At 52.5% G+C, this 16318-nt stretch overlaps 2 protein-coding genes across 2 annotated transcripts; both read left to right on the top strand.

Moving 5' to 3' along the window:
- Window positions 1-422: 422 nt before the first annotated feature.
- On the top strand, window positions 423-4863 carry LOC102910568 (cytochrome P450 2D3-like). Its single transcript, XM_006980292.4, has 9 exons — window positions 423-726; window positions 1630-1801; window positions 2058-2210; window positions 2289-2449; window positions 3092-3268; window positions 3430-3571; window positions 3795-3982; window positions 4347-4488; window positions 4589-4863. Exons 1-9 carry the CDS (start codon window positions 538-540, stop codon window positions 4765-4767), a joined length of 1503 nt encoding a protein of 500 aa, XP_006980354.2. The 5' UTR covers window positions 423-537; the 3' UTR covers window positions 4768-4863.
- A 6318-nt stretch (window positions 4864-11181) lies between these two features.
- On the top strand, window positions 11182-15589 carry LOC102910252 (cytochrome P450 2D3-like). Its single transcript, XM_042265245.2, has 9 exons — window positions 11182-11455; window positions 12377-12548; window positions 12807-12959; window positions 13038-13198; window positions 13844-14020; window positions 14182-14323; window positions 14548-14735; window positions 15100-15241; window positions 15342-15589. The coding sequence occupies exons 1-9, from the start codon at window positions 11267-11269 to the stop codon at window positions 15518-15520; spliced, it is 1503 nt and encodes a 500-aa protein (XP_042121179.1). The 5' UTR covers window positions 11182-11266; the 3' UTR covers window positions 15521-15589.
- Window positions 15590-16318: the final 729 nt, after the last annotated feature.

The following is a 16318-nucleotide window of genomic DNA, read 5'->3' as shown; positions in this document are numbered from 1 at the left end:
TTTCCTCACCCACAGGGCTCCAGCTGCCCCTTATTCACCCACAGGGGCTACAGCTGCCTCCCCACAACTGCAGGAGACACCCTCACACTGCTCACACACCCATGGGAGCCATTGACTGGTAGTGACAATCGGCCCCTCATGTCTTGACAACAAATTATTCCGTGAAGCTTCTGTGAGGTCTTATTCCTCTCTGAAGCAATGTCCTCAATCTCTCAAAGCTTTGCATGTGGGGCAGACAAAACGTTCTACTACATGTCGTCATGGTGCACCTTGAAGCAGGGATCCACTGGATTCTATTCATCATGCTCAGACCAGCAGAACTGCTATGTTCAGCTCTTGGGCGGGACTAAACATCTCTGGCCCCTCCTTACACTTGGCTAGACAAATCACAGAAACTAGAGGCAAAGTACAAAGGTCACCATTGAGAGTCTGTTATAAGGTGGCAGGTTCCAAGCTGTTGGGACTTCTTGATTCCAGGAGGCTGCTGTGAGTGTTGGACATTGTTTTCCCTGAAGCCTGGGCAGCATTAGGGCAGGCATGGAGCTGCTGACTGGCTGTGGCCTGGGGTCTGTGGCCATATTCACAGTCCTCTTCATATTACTGGTGGATCTAATGCACCGGCGCCAGCGCTGGACTTCTCACTACCCACCAGGCCCTGTGCCCTTGCCTGTGCTGGGCAACCTGCTGCAGGTGGACTTCAACGACATGCCATACAGCTTGTACAAGGTGAGGGAGTCCATGGTAGACAGTAACCGAGGTTGCAGTGTCTGTGGAACCACAGGTTAGATAGGGAGCTGGGTCCCCAGCATGGGACAGGCTTAACAACTTCCAGGTGGCAGTCACTGCCAGATTTGAGGACACTCGGACTATCTGGATCAAAAGTTTTTGGGGACAAATTCCAGGAGGTAAGGTAGGGTGTCACAGCAGAGTTCAGTTCTAGTTAGCCAGGGCAGCAATCATGAAGACCCCACGTCCCTTATGATCCTGTCACAGATGAGGTCTTAGTGTGGAGCAAGATTGTGGGACTAGTTCAGCAAGTCTGTCAGGAGATTGAGTACAGGGAGAGGGGCTGTGGCTACTTGAATCTCGTGCTGCTCTGTGGTCTCTGGCCTCATGCCTCACTCCCCATCTCAAGGAACCAGTTTCTTCATGTGTCATGAGATGCTCAGGGGCGCTAGAACATTTTCCTGGCTCTGACAAGGTCACAGCTGGGTGACCAGATCTACTGAGTTCTTTGCTGAACTTCGAAAGTGAGATGCCCCAGCCACAGGGCAGCAGATCTCAGACTGGGGATGGAGCTCAGTAGAACATTTGCCCAAAACATGTGAAGACCGAGGTTCAATAACAACAACAATACACACTAACACACACACACACACACACACACACACACGCACGCACGCACGCACACAGGCAGACAGAGGGGGAGGGAGAGGGAGAGGGAGAGGGAGAGGGAGAGGGAGAGGGAGAGGGAGAGGGAGAGGGAGAGGGAGAGGGAGAGGGAGAGAGAGAGAGAGAGAGAGAGAGAGAGAGAGAGAGAGAGAGAGAGAGAGAGAGAGTTTGTGCAGTGAGCCTGGTTCTGGATCTTCTGAGACCTCCACTTCCTAAGTGCTATGGCCCTCTCCTCAGCTTCGACAACGCTATGGTGACGTGTTCAGCCTGCAGATGGCCTGGAGGCCAATGGTTGTGATCAATGGACTGAAGGTGGTTCGGGAAGTGTTGGTGAACTGTGGAGAGGACACCTCTGACCGACCCCCAATGCCCATCTTTCAACACATGGGCTTTGGGCACAAAGCTAAAGGCAAAGTGCTGGGTGGGGGCAGAGACGGGATCAGAGCTAGACCTGGGGGTCATTGAGCAGAGGAAGTACATGACACAGGGGGTAATGCAGTGGAGCAGTTCAAAGGCCTCTGAATCCACCACAGAGTCAACTTTACATGCTGGAGTGGGTGGGGATGGTTTGGGGGTGAAGGTGAGAGGTTATGGGTGATACTGATCCCAGAGGGGCAGAGGACAGCACAGCCAGGCATCTTGGTTACACAAACATGTGTCTACAGGTGTGGCCTTTGCACCTTATGGGCCCGAGTGGCGAGAGCAGCGAAGATTCTCTGTGTCCACCATGCGCAACTTTGGCCTGGGCAAGAAATCCCTGGAGCAGTGGGTGACAGATGAGGCTGGCTACCTCTGTGATGCCCTCGCTGAAAAAGCTGGTGGGTGATGGGTGAGGGATGCAGATGGGCACACAAGACATGAGCTGTACAGTGACTCACTTGCTTCTCCACTCCCAGGACAGCCGCTCAATCCCAGCCACCTCCTGAACAAAGCTGTGTGCAATGTCATCACGTCCCTCATTTATGCCCGGCGCTTTGAGTATGGAGATCCTCAGTTCACCGAGCTGCTAAAAATTTTGGAAGAAAACATGGGAGAGAACACTGGCTTGTTTCCTGAGGTAGGAGCATCAGGACAGCCCACAGAGCCACATCTATGTTGTTCCTCCCTGAGGAAGCTGTGTGCCAAGGCCATGGGAGAGGCCTTCTGGGAGTCCACTGCAGGAGGAAAGGCCTGGACCTTGACAAACCTCTGACAAGGAGGAATGGGGGGAATGGACAAGGTCAGAGTTTCTAGAAAGGGAGAGAACCTCTGTCCTCTGTCTACATGGAAACCACCCAAACCTGTGGTGTCCAGGGTAAACTATTCGTTCTGTTCATCCTGGGCTGCAAGAGCCTAAAGGCTGGAACAGAGGAGGAGGCAGATGATGGGTGGGGACAAACAGACCCTGTGTCCATTGTGGAAGAGGCTGGAATCTGGGACTGGGTGAGATCAACATTGATCAGAAGTGTCCACGTCAAGAGATGGTCAGTGGGTAAAGGAGCTCAGCAAACAAGCATAGTACTTGAGTTCGAATCCTGGAAGCCACAGAGTAAGGGGAGAACTGACTGGAGGTGTTCCCCTGACCTCAACATCATTGTCATGGCAACAGGATTCCTCACATCATGCATATACAACCAAACGTTGAAATAATGATAACTATATTAGACATCCTTGTTATTAACACATTAGATTAAAAAGCAGCTTTCCTTGGCGGTCACAGATTCTGAACACGTTCCCAATTCTCTTGCGCATCCCGGGGCTGGTTGACAAAGTCTTCCCTGGGCAAAAGACCTTCATGGCCATGGTGGATAACTTGGTGAATGAGCATAGGAAGACCCGGGACCCTGCCCAGCCACCCCGAGACCTGACTGATGCCTTCCTGGCAGAGGTGGAGAAGGTGAGAGAATATGAGATGTGGTGTCCGGTGCAAGGTGAGGGACAAGAGGGTGAACCTGTGAATAACCCAGTGACCCCAAGTGTGGCCTCCTAGAGATAATGGGAAGATATTGTGGGGCTTTTCCCTCTCTACACTGAGTCCACCATCTCTGTCGGTCCCAGGCCAAGGGGAACCCCGAGAGCAGCTTCAATGATGCCAATCTACGTTTGGTCGTCTCTGACCTGTTTGGTGCTGGGATGGTGACCTCTTCCATCACACTGGCCTGGGCCCTGCTGCTCATGATCCTGCACCCAGATGTACAGCGTGAGTCTTGCTGGGGCTGGGAAAAAAGAAGAAGGAGGGGAGAGGCACACTCCTTAAGCTTTCTTGGGACACTTGAGGTTCCCAGCACTGACTTGACCCAGACGCAGGCAAGGGTAATGGTCATCTTTCTCCATGGACCCAGACCTTAGCACAGAAGTAGTAGAGAGTTAAGGGATATCTTCCTGGGAAACCTTAACTGGGCTAGGGGGTGCTGTTTCTGCAGGCCGAGTCCACCAGGAGATCGATGAAGTCATAGGACAGGGGCGGAGTCCAGAGATGGCAGACCAGGCCTCCATGCCCTACACCAATGCTGTCATTCATGAGGTCCAGCGATTTGCAGACATTGTCCCAATAAATTTGCCACACATGACCTCTCGTGACATTGAAGTACAGGGCTTCCTCATCCCCAAGGTATGCATGGCCCTTGTACCGTACCATGGCCACAAACAAACAAGGGCAGGAAAGACCAAGACCACCACATCCTGGATTTCCACATGGTGATGGGACCAACCTGGGTGTGAGCACAAGACAGCCATTGAGGAGGATTCTCCAGGGAAGTGGGATGTCCAACTGAATAATCCACAGGGGATTTTAGGAAGCACTGCACACAGGGACAGGTCTTGGTTTGGGACACCTTCTATCAGTAGTGAAGGGGCTAAGATGCTCTGGGAAACAAGTCCAGTGTGTGCAGGAAGAGGTTGTGCATGTGACCTTGGTCTCCAGAGTTGTGTTAACTGTGTCCCAGTCCATATTTACACAATGTACCTCTTACCAGGGAACGACCCTCATCCCCAACCTGTCCTCCGTGCTGAAGGATGAGACTGTCTGGGAGAAGCCCCTCCAGTTCCATCCTGAACACTTCCTGGATGCCCAGGGCCACTTTGTGAAGCATGAGGCTTTCATGCCATTCTCAGCAGGTCCTGGGGGGTGCCTGGCTCCCTGTCTCTTCCCAGGGGGCCTTGGAGGGTGGAGCATCCATCAGGCCCCAGACTGACTGAGCCCCTCTCCCACCCACAGGCCGCAGAGCATGCCTGGGGGAGCCTCTGGCCCGCATGGAGCTCTTCCTCTTCTTCACCTGCCTCCTGCAGCACTTCAGGTTCTCGGTGCCTGATGGACAGCCCCGGCCCAGCGACCATGGGGTCTTTATGTTGCTGTCATCCCCCTCCCCCTATGAGCTTTGTGCAGTCACTCGCTAGCAGGACACTGATTCTAGTCCCACCCCTAGCTCACTCTGATCTTCCCACAATAAACCAGGGCTGTGGGTACCACTTCCTTTCTCATTTAAACTCTCACCCTGTCTGCATCTGGTCCTCAGAGAACTGTCCACCATCACCCCTCACCCAGCACCTGAGCCTTCCTAATGGACACCTTGAATGCTAGGAGAAAGGGTTGAGCTCACCCTAGTGGAAAGGCACAGCCTGCAGATTCAGCACCTGGGACCCTGACACAGAGAATGGCAAGTTTGGGGCTAGCCTGGGCTATAAAGCAAGGTTCAGGACTGCAAGATTCCATACTGAGGATCACGGTCTCATGAACACAGAACCAGGGAGGGAGAAAAGAGGAAACTGAATGGGAAGAAGGGAAAGCCTGAAAGCAGGATGGGAGGAAAGAGAGGAAGGAAGGAGAGTGCTGGTGCCCAGAGTGTCCGCTGACCCTTGTCACCAGAAAGACACAGCAGCAGTGACTGAGGTGGTGACAAACTGCAGGCAGGGGGCAGGACTCCATGGGTCTCAGGGACAGGTGTCATGAGCCTGACAGGACCCACACTGCTCTTGTCTGGTGACAGAGACGCAGGAGATCCGTGAGACTCTGAGGTGCATGAGTGCCTGGAAAAGTTCCCAGAGCTGGGAAGGCTGCTGTCCCCACAGAGGTGACTGCAGAGAGGACAGGGAAGAAAAGCAGCAGCAGGGAAAGGGACAGCAGAGCTCAGGGAGTAGGGCACACCCCCAGCTGTCTGCCACATGTGTCAGGTGACAGGACAGGACAGGATACATTTGTCCTCCTCCAGGGGAATCTAAAGGACAGTGATCAAGGATCTGTTGACATGTGTGCAGAGAATTGTCTGGGAGCACCCCTGAACCCTGATGACCCAGGATCAGTTCCAGCTTGGTCTGGTAGACATGGCACACCTGTGCAGCTGACATGAATACCAAGACCCCAGCGGCTCCGGAAGTTCCCCTTATCCTGACAGGATGCATTTGTTCACATGACTGAGGAGACTCAGATGGAGGATGAAAGGAGGCAAACAAGGATAACAGGCAGGTGTTCACCAGAGCATCCAGGTCATCTCCCAAGAGCTGGTGACACACCAGGGACTTTACAACACACAGTGTGTGACATACCTCACCTGTTTGGTGCACTTAGATCACGGGGGCTCATTTATCCCTGATGCAGGAAAATCAGGCCTGAGTCAGTCCATGTCACACTGCACACCTGTACCTAGTCAGCACCAATGCTACTCTTTCATGATATCATACATGACACACAGAAGAGAGGAGGAGAGTTGAAGAGACACACATGTAAGACAATTAATATCCAGGTTTAGCCTTCAGGTCTCAGAAGTTACCCTGGGAGGGTCCTGGGGCAAACCAGGAGGAAGCCACCAGCCTGAGCCAATCAGTGAGCAGGGCACAGTTGTCTCTGTCCCCCACTCCTGACTGTGACAAATGCTGCTGTGCTGACTCCCATTCAGGGCTCCATTCAGGCCATGTTGGAGCTAGAGAAAGCCACTGATTGGTACTGACGGTCAGGCCATCCTCTCTGGCCAACAAAATGTTCCCCGAAGCTTTGGTGAGGTCTTATTCCTTCCCAAACCAATGTCCTAAAGCCCCCGAAGCCGCACATGGGTGGCAAACCTGATCGTTTTTCTACGGTAATGACTATGCACCTCAAAGCAGGTGTTCCATTGGACATCTGCCCATCATGCTCAGCCCAGCAGAACCTCGATGTTCAGCTCTCAGGATGGACCGAAGGTCTCTGGCCCCTCACTGACTGCACTTGGCCAAACAAATCCCAGAAACTTGTGACAAAGGACAAAAGAGCACCATAGGCTGTCCCTTATAAGGTGGCAGGTTCCAAGCTGTGGGACTTCCTGATCCCAGGAGGCTGTTGTGAGTGTTGGACATTGTTTTCCTGGTAGCCTGGACAGCAGTGGGGCCGCCATGGAGCTGCTGACTGTGCATGCCCTGGGTCTGTTTCCATAGTCAAAGTCATTTTCATGTTACTGGTGGATTTCATGCCCCGGTGCCAGCACTGGACTCTAGATACCCACCTGGCCCTGTGCCCCTGCCCGTGCCGAGCTATCTGCTGCAGGTGGACTTCAGGTACATGCCATACAGCTTCTACAAGGTGAGGGAGTTCGTGGTGGATGGATCAAACAAGATTAACAGTTCCCTGGTTACAGACACTGCCAGGTCTGAGGACACTCTAATTTCTAGGGCAAAAGGGTTTGGGGGTTGGGTATATCCAGGAGGTAGGCAGGTTGTGACAGCAAGGTTCATATCTGTTTGGCCAGGGCAGCAATCATGAAGGCCCCAAGTCCTTAGGATCCTGTCACAGAGGAGGGCTGAGTGAAGGGCATGATCTCAGGTCTAGTGCAGCGTGTCTGGCAGAGACCGAGTGGAGAGAGAGAGGGGCTGGGGCTGCTCGAATCTCTTGCTGCTGTGTGGTCTCTGGCCTCACTGCCCATCTCAAGGAAGCAGTTTCTTCATGTGTCGTGAGATGCTGAGGTTCCCCAGAACAGTGTCCAGGCTCTGGGAAGATCACAGCAGGTGGTCATATCTACCATGAGTCCTTTGCTGAACTTAAAGGATGGGATGCCACAGCCAGAGGGTGCCAGGTCTGAAACAGGACATGGAGATCAGTGAAAGAGCTTTTTCCCAGCAAATATGAAGACTAAGGATCAAAATAAACAACACACACATTCAAATATGCAAACACACACACACACACACACACACACACACACACACACACACACACACACACACACGTGGAACTCTGTCAATACTTATGCATTAACCTGGTTCGAGGATCTGTGGGCACCTCACTTCCTAAGTGCTCTGTCCCTCTCCTTCAGCTTCGACAACGCTATGGTGACGTGTTCAGCCTGCAGATGGCCAGGAGGCCTGTGGTTGTGATCAATGGACTGAAGGCGGTTCGGGAAGTGCTGGTGAACTGTGGAGAGGACACTGCTGACCGCCCCCCAATACCCATCTTTGAACACTTGAGTGTTGGTCTAAATGCTAAAGGCAAGAGGCTGTGTGGGGCAGAGAGGGGTTCAGAGCCAGACCTGGGGGACAGTGAGCAGAGAAAGACAGGGTAGGATACAGGTGGTAGGGCAGTTAAGCTGTTCAATGAGGCCCTGAGATCCAGGCTGAGGAGCCTGTAAGCAGCACTCCTCCATGGTCCCTGCCTTAGTTCTGCCTCCTGGTTCCTGCCCTGACTTTCTACCTTCCACTCAGTCTTCTACAACCTCTAGGGTCTCCATCTGGCCAAACCCTATTGCTCTTGTATCTTTTCCAACACTACCCACAAACATTTTCTTTTCTGTGAAGTGGACAGCAGGTTCTTCAGAATCCTCTGCAGAAACAGCTGTCACTGGTTCTACTACATGTCCTTCGGCCTGGTGTGGTCCAGCACACGTCCAGACATTCCTGTCTACTACATGTCCTTCGGCCTGGTGTGCTCCAGCACACGTCCAGACATTCCTGGCAGACTTATGTGGTGCAGCAATCCATGAATCCTTCTCTTCTACAAAACAGGAAGTCACAATATCAAAACCCCTGGAATGCTTTGTTTGGGGGTCTCTCAGTGCTTCAGCCTAGGTGTACACAATGTCTCAAAATGTTCTCCTCAACTATCAGGAGCAGTTTTAAAGCAATGCACAGCTGCCTCAGTGGTTGTGGACGTTGGGATCATGGCACTACGTTCTAAGGTCTGATCTTATCTCTTTAGAGTCAGGTTCCGGCTGGGACCTGGCTGATACACTTCCGTTATACTTTGATTCCCTTTCATTCAGTTTGTCTTTTGACTGTCTTCTCATTTTATCATTTAAATAAAAATATTTAAATTCTAGATATATTTCTCTTATCTTCCTTCCTTTTTTCTTTTCTTTTTCCCTTTTTTTATGATGGTGTTGTTGTTTGTCTGGGTTTTTTGTTTTGTTTTACTTTGTTTTGTAACAGTCCTAGTTTCCTGGAACTTGCTTTGTAAACCAGGCTGGCCTTGAACTCCCAGATCCACCTGCCTCTGCCTCTCTAATGCTGGAACTAAAGGCCTGTGACACCACACTGGGCTGCATTTCTTCACATACCAAGCGGGAAGCATCTCAAGTATTAGTTCTGTGGTTTAGGATCCCATAGGGAACACAATGGGCAACACTCGGGCTGTGGCCTCTACCATGAGCTTCACCAACCATAAAGAGTCTCTTGGCCTTCCTTTGCCCAAACTAAGTGTTCCTGAGGAGGCACCCTCAGAGACACAGTCACCCCAGGGAGTCACTTCATTCTTCCCAAGCCAACTGGGCTTGCCTATCACACCAAGCCTAGGGAAAGCAATCAGGGACCCAGGAATGACCTTAGACTAACTGTGGTCTCACTTCAATGAACCCAGACAGTTGAAGCCAGCAAAGGGAAATGACACACAGAACAGAGTCCAGGAGAGACATGCCCAGGTCCTTCCTATTTGTCCTCTTCCAGTGGAGTCCAAAGGACAGTGATCAATTATCTGTTGACATGTGTACAGAGAATTGTGAACTGGGAGCACCCCTGAATGCTGGTGACCAGGGACTGAGTTCAAGCTTTCTCCTGTAGACATGGCACACCTGAGCAGCTGACATGAATATCAAGACCCCAGTCACCAAGAAGTCACACTCATCATGACAGGACACTATTGTTCACATGGCTAGGTGGCATGGACGGAGGAGAAAGATTCAAACAGTGTAAGCAGGCAGACAGTTACCAGAGCATCCAGGTCATCTCCCAGGAGCAGCTGACAGACCAGGATATTTACATCACACAGTGTGTGACATCCTTCACCTCATTGGTGCACTTAGATCACAGGAACTCAGTTAGCCTGAATCAGGAAACTCAGACCCAGTCAGCACCAGTGCTGCTCTTTCCTGATGTCATACATGACACACAGAAGAGAGGTGGAGATGAACAGAGGCAGAATGTGAAACAGCTAATGTCCAGGTTTGGCCATCAGGCCACAAAAGTTACCCTGGGAGGGTCCTGAGGCAAACAAGAGAAAGCCACCACCTGAGCCAATCAGTGGCCAGAGCACAGTTGTCTCTGTCCCCACTCCTGACTGTGACAAATGCTGCTGTCCTGACTCCCATTCAGGGCTCCATTCAGACCGACATCAAGTTAGATCAAAGAACGTTCTCTGTGCCCCAATCTAGGGTGACATATTTTCCTAAGTGGGTTGGGCAGGGAAAGAGCTATGGACAAGAACAGGAAGCTGATTCGGGAGGGCAGCAACAAGCATGGAGTCCCCCACAGGCCCCGGTGACATAGATGTGAGCAGAGAAGTGGTGGCAGGGGCAGCAGAGAGGAGGGGACCCAGGGTCTGGTCCTTGCTGAGGTGCTGCATGCTGTGGACTCCATCTCCTCTCACTCAGCTCCTGCCTCCCTCTGCCACACTGGAGGGGGCAGCAGAGAGCGCCAGCCTGGATTCCACTTAGACATGTCAGCCTTTGTTCTTCAGGGGTCTGGATCCCCAGCAAGGACAGGGACTGCAAATTCACTGACCCTAGTGATTGATGAGTGGACATGTGCAGTGTACCCAGCAGTGCCCAGGACACAGGTGCCATTTTTTGGATGGCTCAGGAGTCATGTTTCCATTTTCCTCATGGCTGCCCATCCTAACCACGGAGCTCTGGCATGAGGAAGACACTGCCTCCATATCTACATGTGGAAGACTTTTGGGGAAGATGTTGACTCACCAAGAAAGAAAGACTGAAAAGAGACAGAGGCCACCATGTGACAATTTCATGGCCCAACTTAGTGGTCTCCCATGGATTCTCAGACCATTTCTCAGCGCTCTGAGATTGGATCTGAGAAATCTCCCCGTGTGGCTCGCTTTCCTGATCAACTGGATGACCTCAGACATGAAGTGAACACTACATAGGCTCCAACTACCTTCCCCCACTGCTTTTTCCTCACCCACAGGGCTCCAGCTGCCCCTTATTCACCCACAGGGGCTACAGCTGCCTCCCAACAACTGCAGGAGACACCCTCCCACTACTCACACACCCATGGGAGCCATTGACTGGTAGTGACATACAGCCCCTCATGTCTTGACAACAAATTATTCCGCGAATCTTTGGTAATGTCTTATTCCGCTCAGAAGCAATGTCCTCAATCTCTCAAAGCTTTGCATGTTGGGCAGACCAAAAGTTTTACTACATGTCATAATGGTGCACCTTGAAGCAGGGATCCACTGGACATCTGCCCACCATGCTCAGCCCAGCAGAACTGCTATGTTCAGCTCTTGGGCGGGACTACACATCTCTGGCCCCTCCTTACACTTGGCTAGACATATCACAGAAACTAGTGGCAAAGTACAAAGGTCACCATTGAGAGTCTGTTATAAGGTGGCACGTTCCAAGCTGTTGGGACTTCCTGATTCCAGGAGGCTGCTGTGAGTGTTGGACATTGTTTTCCCTGAAGCCTGGGCAGCATTAGGGCAGGCATGGAGCTGCTGACTGGGTATGGCCTGGGGTCTGTGGCCATATTCACAGTCCTCTTCATATTATTGGTGGATCTGATGCACCGGCGCCAGCGCTGGACTTCTCACTACCCACCAGGCCCTGTGCCCTTGCCTGTGCTGGGCAACCTGCTGCAGGTGGACTTCAACGACATGCCATACAGCTTGTACAAGGTAAGGGAATCCGTGGTAGATAGTAACCGAGGTCGCAGTGTCTGTGGAACCACAGGTTAGATAGGGAGCTGGGTCCCCAGCATGGGACAGGCTTAACAGTTTCCAGGTGGCAGTCACTGCCAGATTTGAGGACACTCGGAACTCTCTGGGGCAAAAGTTTTGGGGACAAATTCCAGGAGGTAAGGTAGGGTGTCACAGCAGAGTTCAGTTCTGGTTAAACACAGCAGCAATCATGAAGACCCCACGTCCCTTATGATCCTGTCACAGATGAGGTCTTAGTGTGGAGCAAGATTGTGGGACTAGTTCAGCAAGTCTGTCAGGAGATTGAGTACAGGGAGAGGGGCTGTGGCTACTTGAATCTCGTGCTGCTCTGTGGTCTCTGGCCTCATGCCTCACTCCCCATCTCAAGGAAGCAGTTTCTTCATGTGTCATGAGATGCTCAGGGGCACTAGAACATTTTCCTGGCTCTGAAAAGGTCACAGCTGGGTGACCAGATCTACTGAGTTCTTTGTTGAACTTCGAAAGTGAGATGCCCCAGCCACAGGGTAGAAGATCTCAGACTGGGGATGGAGCTCAGTAGAACATTTGCCCAACACATGTGAAGACCGAGGTTCAATAACAACAACAATACACACACACACCGAGAGAGAGAGAGAGAGAGAGAGAGAGAGAGAGAGAGAGAGAGAGAGAGAGAGAGAGAGAAAGAGAGTGAGAGGCAGGCAGGCAGCAGACAGACAGAGACAGAGACAGAGGGAGGGAGAGAGAGAGAGAAGAGAGAGAGAGAGAGAGAGAGAGAGAGAGAGAGAGAGAGAGAGAGAGAGAGAGGAGAGAGAGAGAGAGAGAACACCAGTGTTTGTACAGTGAACCTGGTTCTAGGACCTGAGACTGCCACTTCCTAAGTGCTCTGTCCCTCTCCTTCAGCTTCGACAACGCTATGGTGACGTGTTCAGCCTGCAGATGGCCTGGAGGCCAATGGTCGTGATCAATGGACTGAAGGCGGTTCGGGAAGTGCTGGTGAACTGTGGAGAGGACACTGCTGACCGACCCCCAGTGCCCGCCATTCAACACATGGGCTATGGGCCCAAAGCTAAAGGCAAAGTGTTGTGCGGGGGCAGAGACGGGATCAGAGCCAGACCTGGGGGACAGTGAGCAGAGGAAGGACCTGACACAGGGGGTAATGCAGTGGAGCAGTTCAAAGGCCTCTGAATCCACCACGGAGCCAACTTAACTTGCTGGAAGGGGATGGGGGTGTGCTGGGGGTGAAGGTGAGAGGTTATGGGTGATACTGATTCCAGAGGAGTAGAGGACAGCACACTCAGGCATCCTTGGTTACACAAACATGTGTCTACAGGTGTGGTCCTTGCACCTTACGGGCCCGAGTGGCGAGAGCAGCGAAGATTCTCTGTGTCCACCATGCGCAACTTTGGCCTGGGCAAGAAATCCCTGGAGCAGTGGGTGACAGATGAGGCTGGCCACCTCTGTGACGCCCTCGCTGAAAAGGCTGGTGGGTGATGGATGAGGGATGCAGATGGTCACACAAGACATGAGTTGTACAGTGACTCACTTGTTGTTCCACTCCCAGGACAGCCCCTCAATCCCAGCCACCTCCTGAACAAAGCTGTGTGCAATGTGATCACGTCCCTCATTTATGCTCGGCGCTTTGAGTATGGAGACCCTCAGTTCACCAAGCTGCTAAAAATGTTGGAAGAAAACATGGGAGAGAACACTGGCTTGTTTCCTGAGGTAGGAGGATCAGGGCAGCCCACAGAGCCACATCAATGCTGTCCATCTTCCCTGAGGAAGCTGTGTGCCAAGGCCATGGGAGAGGCCTTCTGGGAGTCCACTGCAGGAGGAAAGGCCTGGACCTTGACAAACCTCCAAAGATGGGGAGTGGGGGGAATGTACAAGGTCAGAGTTTCTAGAAAGGGAGAGAACCTGTGTCCTCTGTCTACATGGAAACCACACAAGCCTGTGGTTTCCAAGGTAGGATAGTCGTTCTGTTCACCCTGGGCTGTAAGAGCCTAAAGGCTGGAACAGAGGAGGAGGCAGGTGATTGGTGGGGACAAAGAGGCCCTGTGTCCATTGTGGAAGAGGCTGGAATCCGAGACTGGATTAGATCAACATTGATCCGAAGTGTCCAGGTCAAGAGATGGTCAGTGGGTAAAGGAGCTCACCAAACAAGCATAGTACTTGAGTTCGAATCCTGGAAACCACAGGGTAAGGGGAGAACTGACTGGAGGTGTTCCCCTGACTTCACCATCATTGTCATGGCAACAGGATTCCTGACATCATGCATGTACAACCAAACATTGAAATAATGATAACTACATTAGACATCCTAGTTATTAACACATTAGATTAAAAAGCAGCTTTCCTTGGCTGTCACAGGTTCTGAACACGTTCCCAATTCTCTTGCGCATCCCGGGGCTGGTTGACAAAGTCTTCGCTGGGCAAAAGACCTTCATGGCCATGGTGGATAACTTGGTGAATGAGCACAGGAGGACCCGGGACCCTGCCCAGCCACCCCGAGACCTGACTGATGCCTTCCTGGCAGAGGTGGAGAAGGTGAGAGACTATGAGATGTGGTGTCCGGTGCAAGGTGAGGTCCAAGAGGGTGAACCTGTGAATAACCCAGTGACCCCAAGTGTGGCCTCCTAGAGATAATGGGAAGGTACTCTGGGGCTTTTCCCTCTCTACTCTGAGTCCACCATCTCTGTCTGGCCCAGGCCAAGGGGAACCCCGAGAGCAGCTTCAATGATGCCAATCTACGTTTGGTCGTCTCTGACCTGTTTGGTGCTGGGATGGTGACCTCTTCCATCACACTGGCGTGGGCCCTGCTGCTCATGATCCTGCACCCAGATGTACAGCGTGAGTCTTGCTGGGGCTGGGAAGAAAGAAGAAGGAGGGAAGAGGCACACTCCTTAAGCCTTCTTGGGACACTTGTGGTTCCCAGCACTGACTTGACCCAGACCCAGGCAAGGGTGATGGACATCTTACTCCCATGGACCCAGCCCTTAACACAGAAGTAGTAGAGAGTTAAGGGATATCTTCCTGGGACTTCTTAACTGGGCTAGGGGGTGCTGTTTCTCCAGGCCGAGTCCACCAGGAGATCGATGAAGTCATAGGACAGGGGCGGAGTCCAGAGATGGCAGACCAGGCCCGCATGCCCTACACCAATGCTGTCATTCATGAGGTCCAGCGATTTGCAGACATTGTCCCAATGAATTTGCCACACATGACCTCTCGTGACATTGAAGTACAGGGCTTCCTCATCCCCAAGGTATGCATGGCCCTTGTACCGTACCATGGCCACAAACAAACAAGGGCAGGAAAGACCAAGACCACCACATCCTGGATTTCCACATGGTGATGGGACCAACCTGAGTGTGAGCACACGACAGCCACTGAGCAGGATTCTCGAGGGAAGTGGGATGTCCAGTTGAATAAGCCACAGGGAATTTTAGGAAGCACTGCACACAGGGACAGGTCTTGGTTTGGGACACCTTCTATCAGTAGTGAAGGGGCTAAGATGCACTGGGAAACAGGTCCAGTGTGTGCAGGAAGAGGTTGTGCATGTGAACTTGGTCTCCAGAGTTGTGTTAACTGTGTCCCAGTCCATGTTTACACAATGTACCTCTTACCAGGGAACGACCCTCTTCCCCAACCTGTCCTCCGTGCTGAAGGATGAGACTGTCTGGGAGAAGCCTCTCCAGTTCCATCCTGAACACTTCCTGGATGCCCAGGGCCACTTTGTGAAGCATGAGGCCTTCATGCCATTCTCAGCAGGTCCTGAGGGGGTGCCTGGCTCCCTGTCTCTTCCCAGGGGCCTTGGAGGGTGGAGCATCCATCAGGCCCCAGACTGACTGAGCCCCTCTCCCACCCACAGGCCGTAGAGCATGCCTGGGGGAGCCTCTGGCCCGCATGGAGCTCTTCCTCTTCTTCACCTGCCTCCTGCAGCGCTTTAGCTTCTTGGTGCCTGACGGACAGCCCCGGCCCAGCGACCATGGGGTCTTTACATTTCTGGTATCCCCCTCCCCCTATGAGCTCTGTGCAGTCACTCGCTAGCAGGACACAGATTCTAGTCCCGCCCCTAGCTTACTGTGATCTTCCCACAATAAACCAGTTTTGTGGGTACCACTTGCTTTCTCATTGAAACTCTCACCCTGTCTGCATCTGGTCCTCAGAGAACGGTCCACCATCACCCCTCTCCCTGCACCTGAGCCTTCCTAATGGACACCTTGAATGCTAGGAGAAAGGGTTGAGCTCACCCTAGTGCAAAGTGAAGGCTACAGATTCAGGACCTCGGACCCTGACACAGAGAATGGCAAGTTTGGGCTAGCTTGGGCTATAAAGCAAGATTTAGGACTGCAAGATTCCATACTGAGGATCACAGTATCACGAACACAGAACCAGGGAGGGAGAAAAGAGAAAACTGAATGGGAAGAAGGGAAAGCCGGAGAGCAGGATGGGAGGAAAGAGAGGAAGGAAGGAGAGTGCTGGTGCTCAGAGTGTAGGCTGACCCTTGTCACGAGAAAGACACAGCAGCAGTGACTGAGGTGGTGACAAACTGCAGGCAGGGGGCAGGACTCCATGGGTCCCAGGGACAGGTGTCATGAGCCTAACAGGACCCACACTGGTCCTGTCTAGTGATTGAGACGCAGAATTTCCCGGAGACCCTGAGGTGCATGAGCGCCTGGAAAGGTTCCCAGAGCTGGGAAGGCTGCTGTCCCCACAGAGGTGACTGCAGAGAGAGGACAGGGAAGAAAAGCAGCAGCAGGGAAAGGGACAGCAGAGCTCAGGCGGTTGGGCACACCCCCAGCTGTCTGCCACATGTGTCAGGTGCAGGACTGCCCAGGATCCATT

Source organism: Peromyscus maniculatus, chromosome 20, assembly GCF_049852395.1.
Source record: "Peromyscus maniculatus bairdii isolate BWxNUB_F1_BW_parent chromosome 20, HU_Pman_BW_mat_3.1, whole genome shotgun sequence".
Lineage (NCBI taxonomy): Eukaryota > Metazoa > Chordata > Mammalia > Rodentia > Cricetidae > Peromyscus > Peromyscus maniculatus.
The sequence above is the reverse complement of the archived record's forward strand: the minus strand, read 5'-3'. Positions and strand labels throughout refer to the sequence as shown.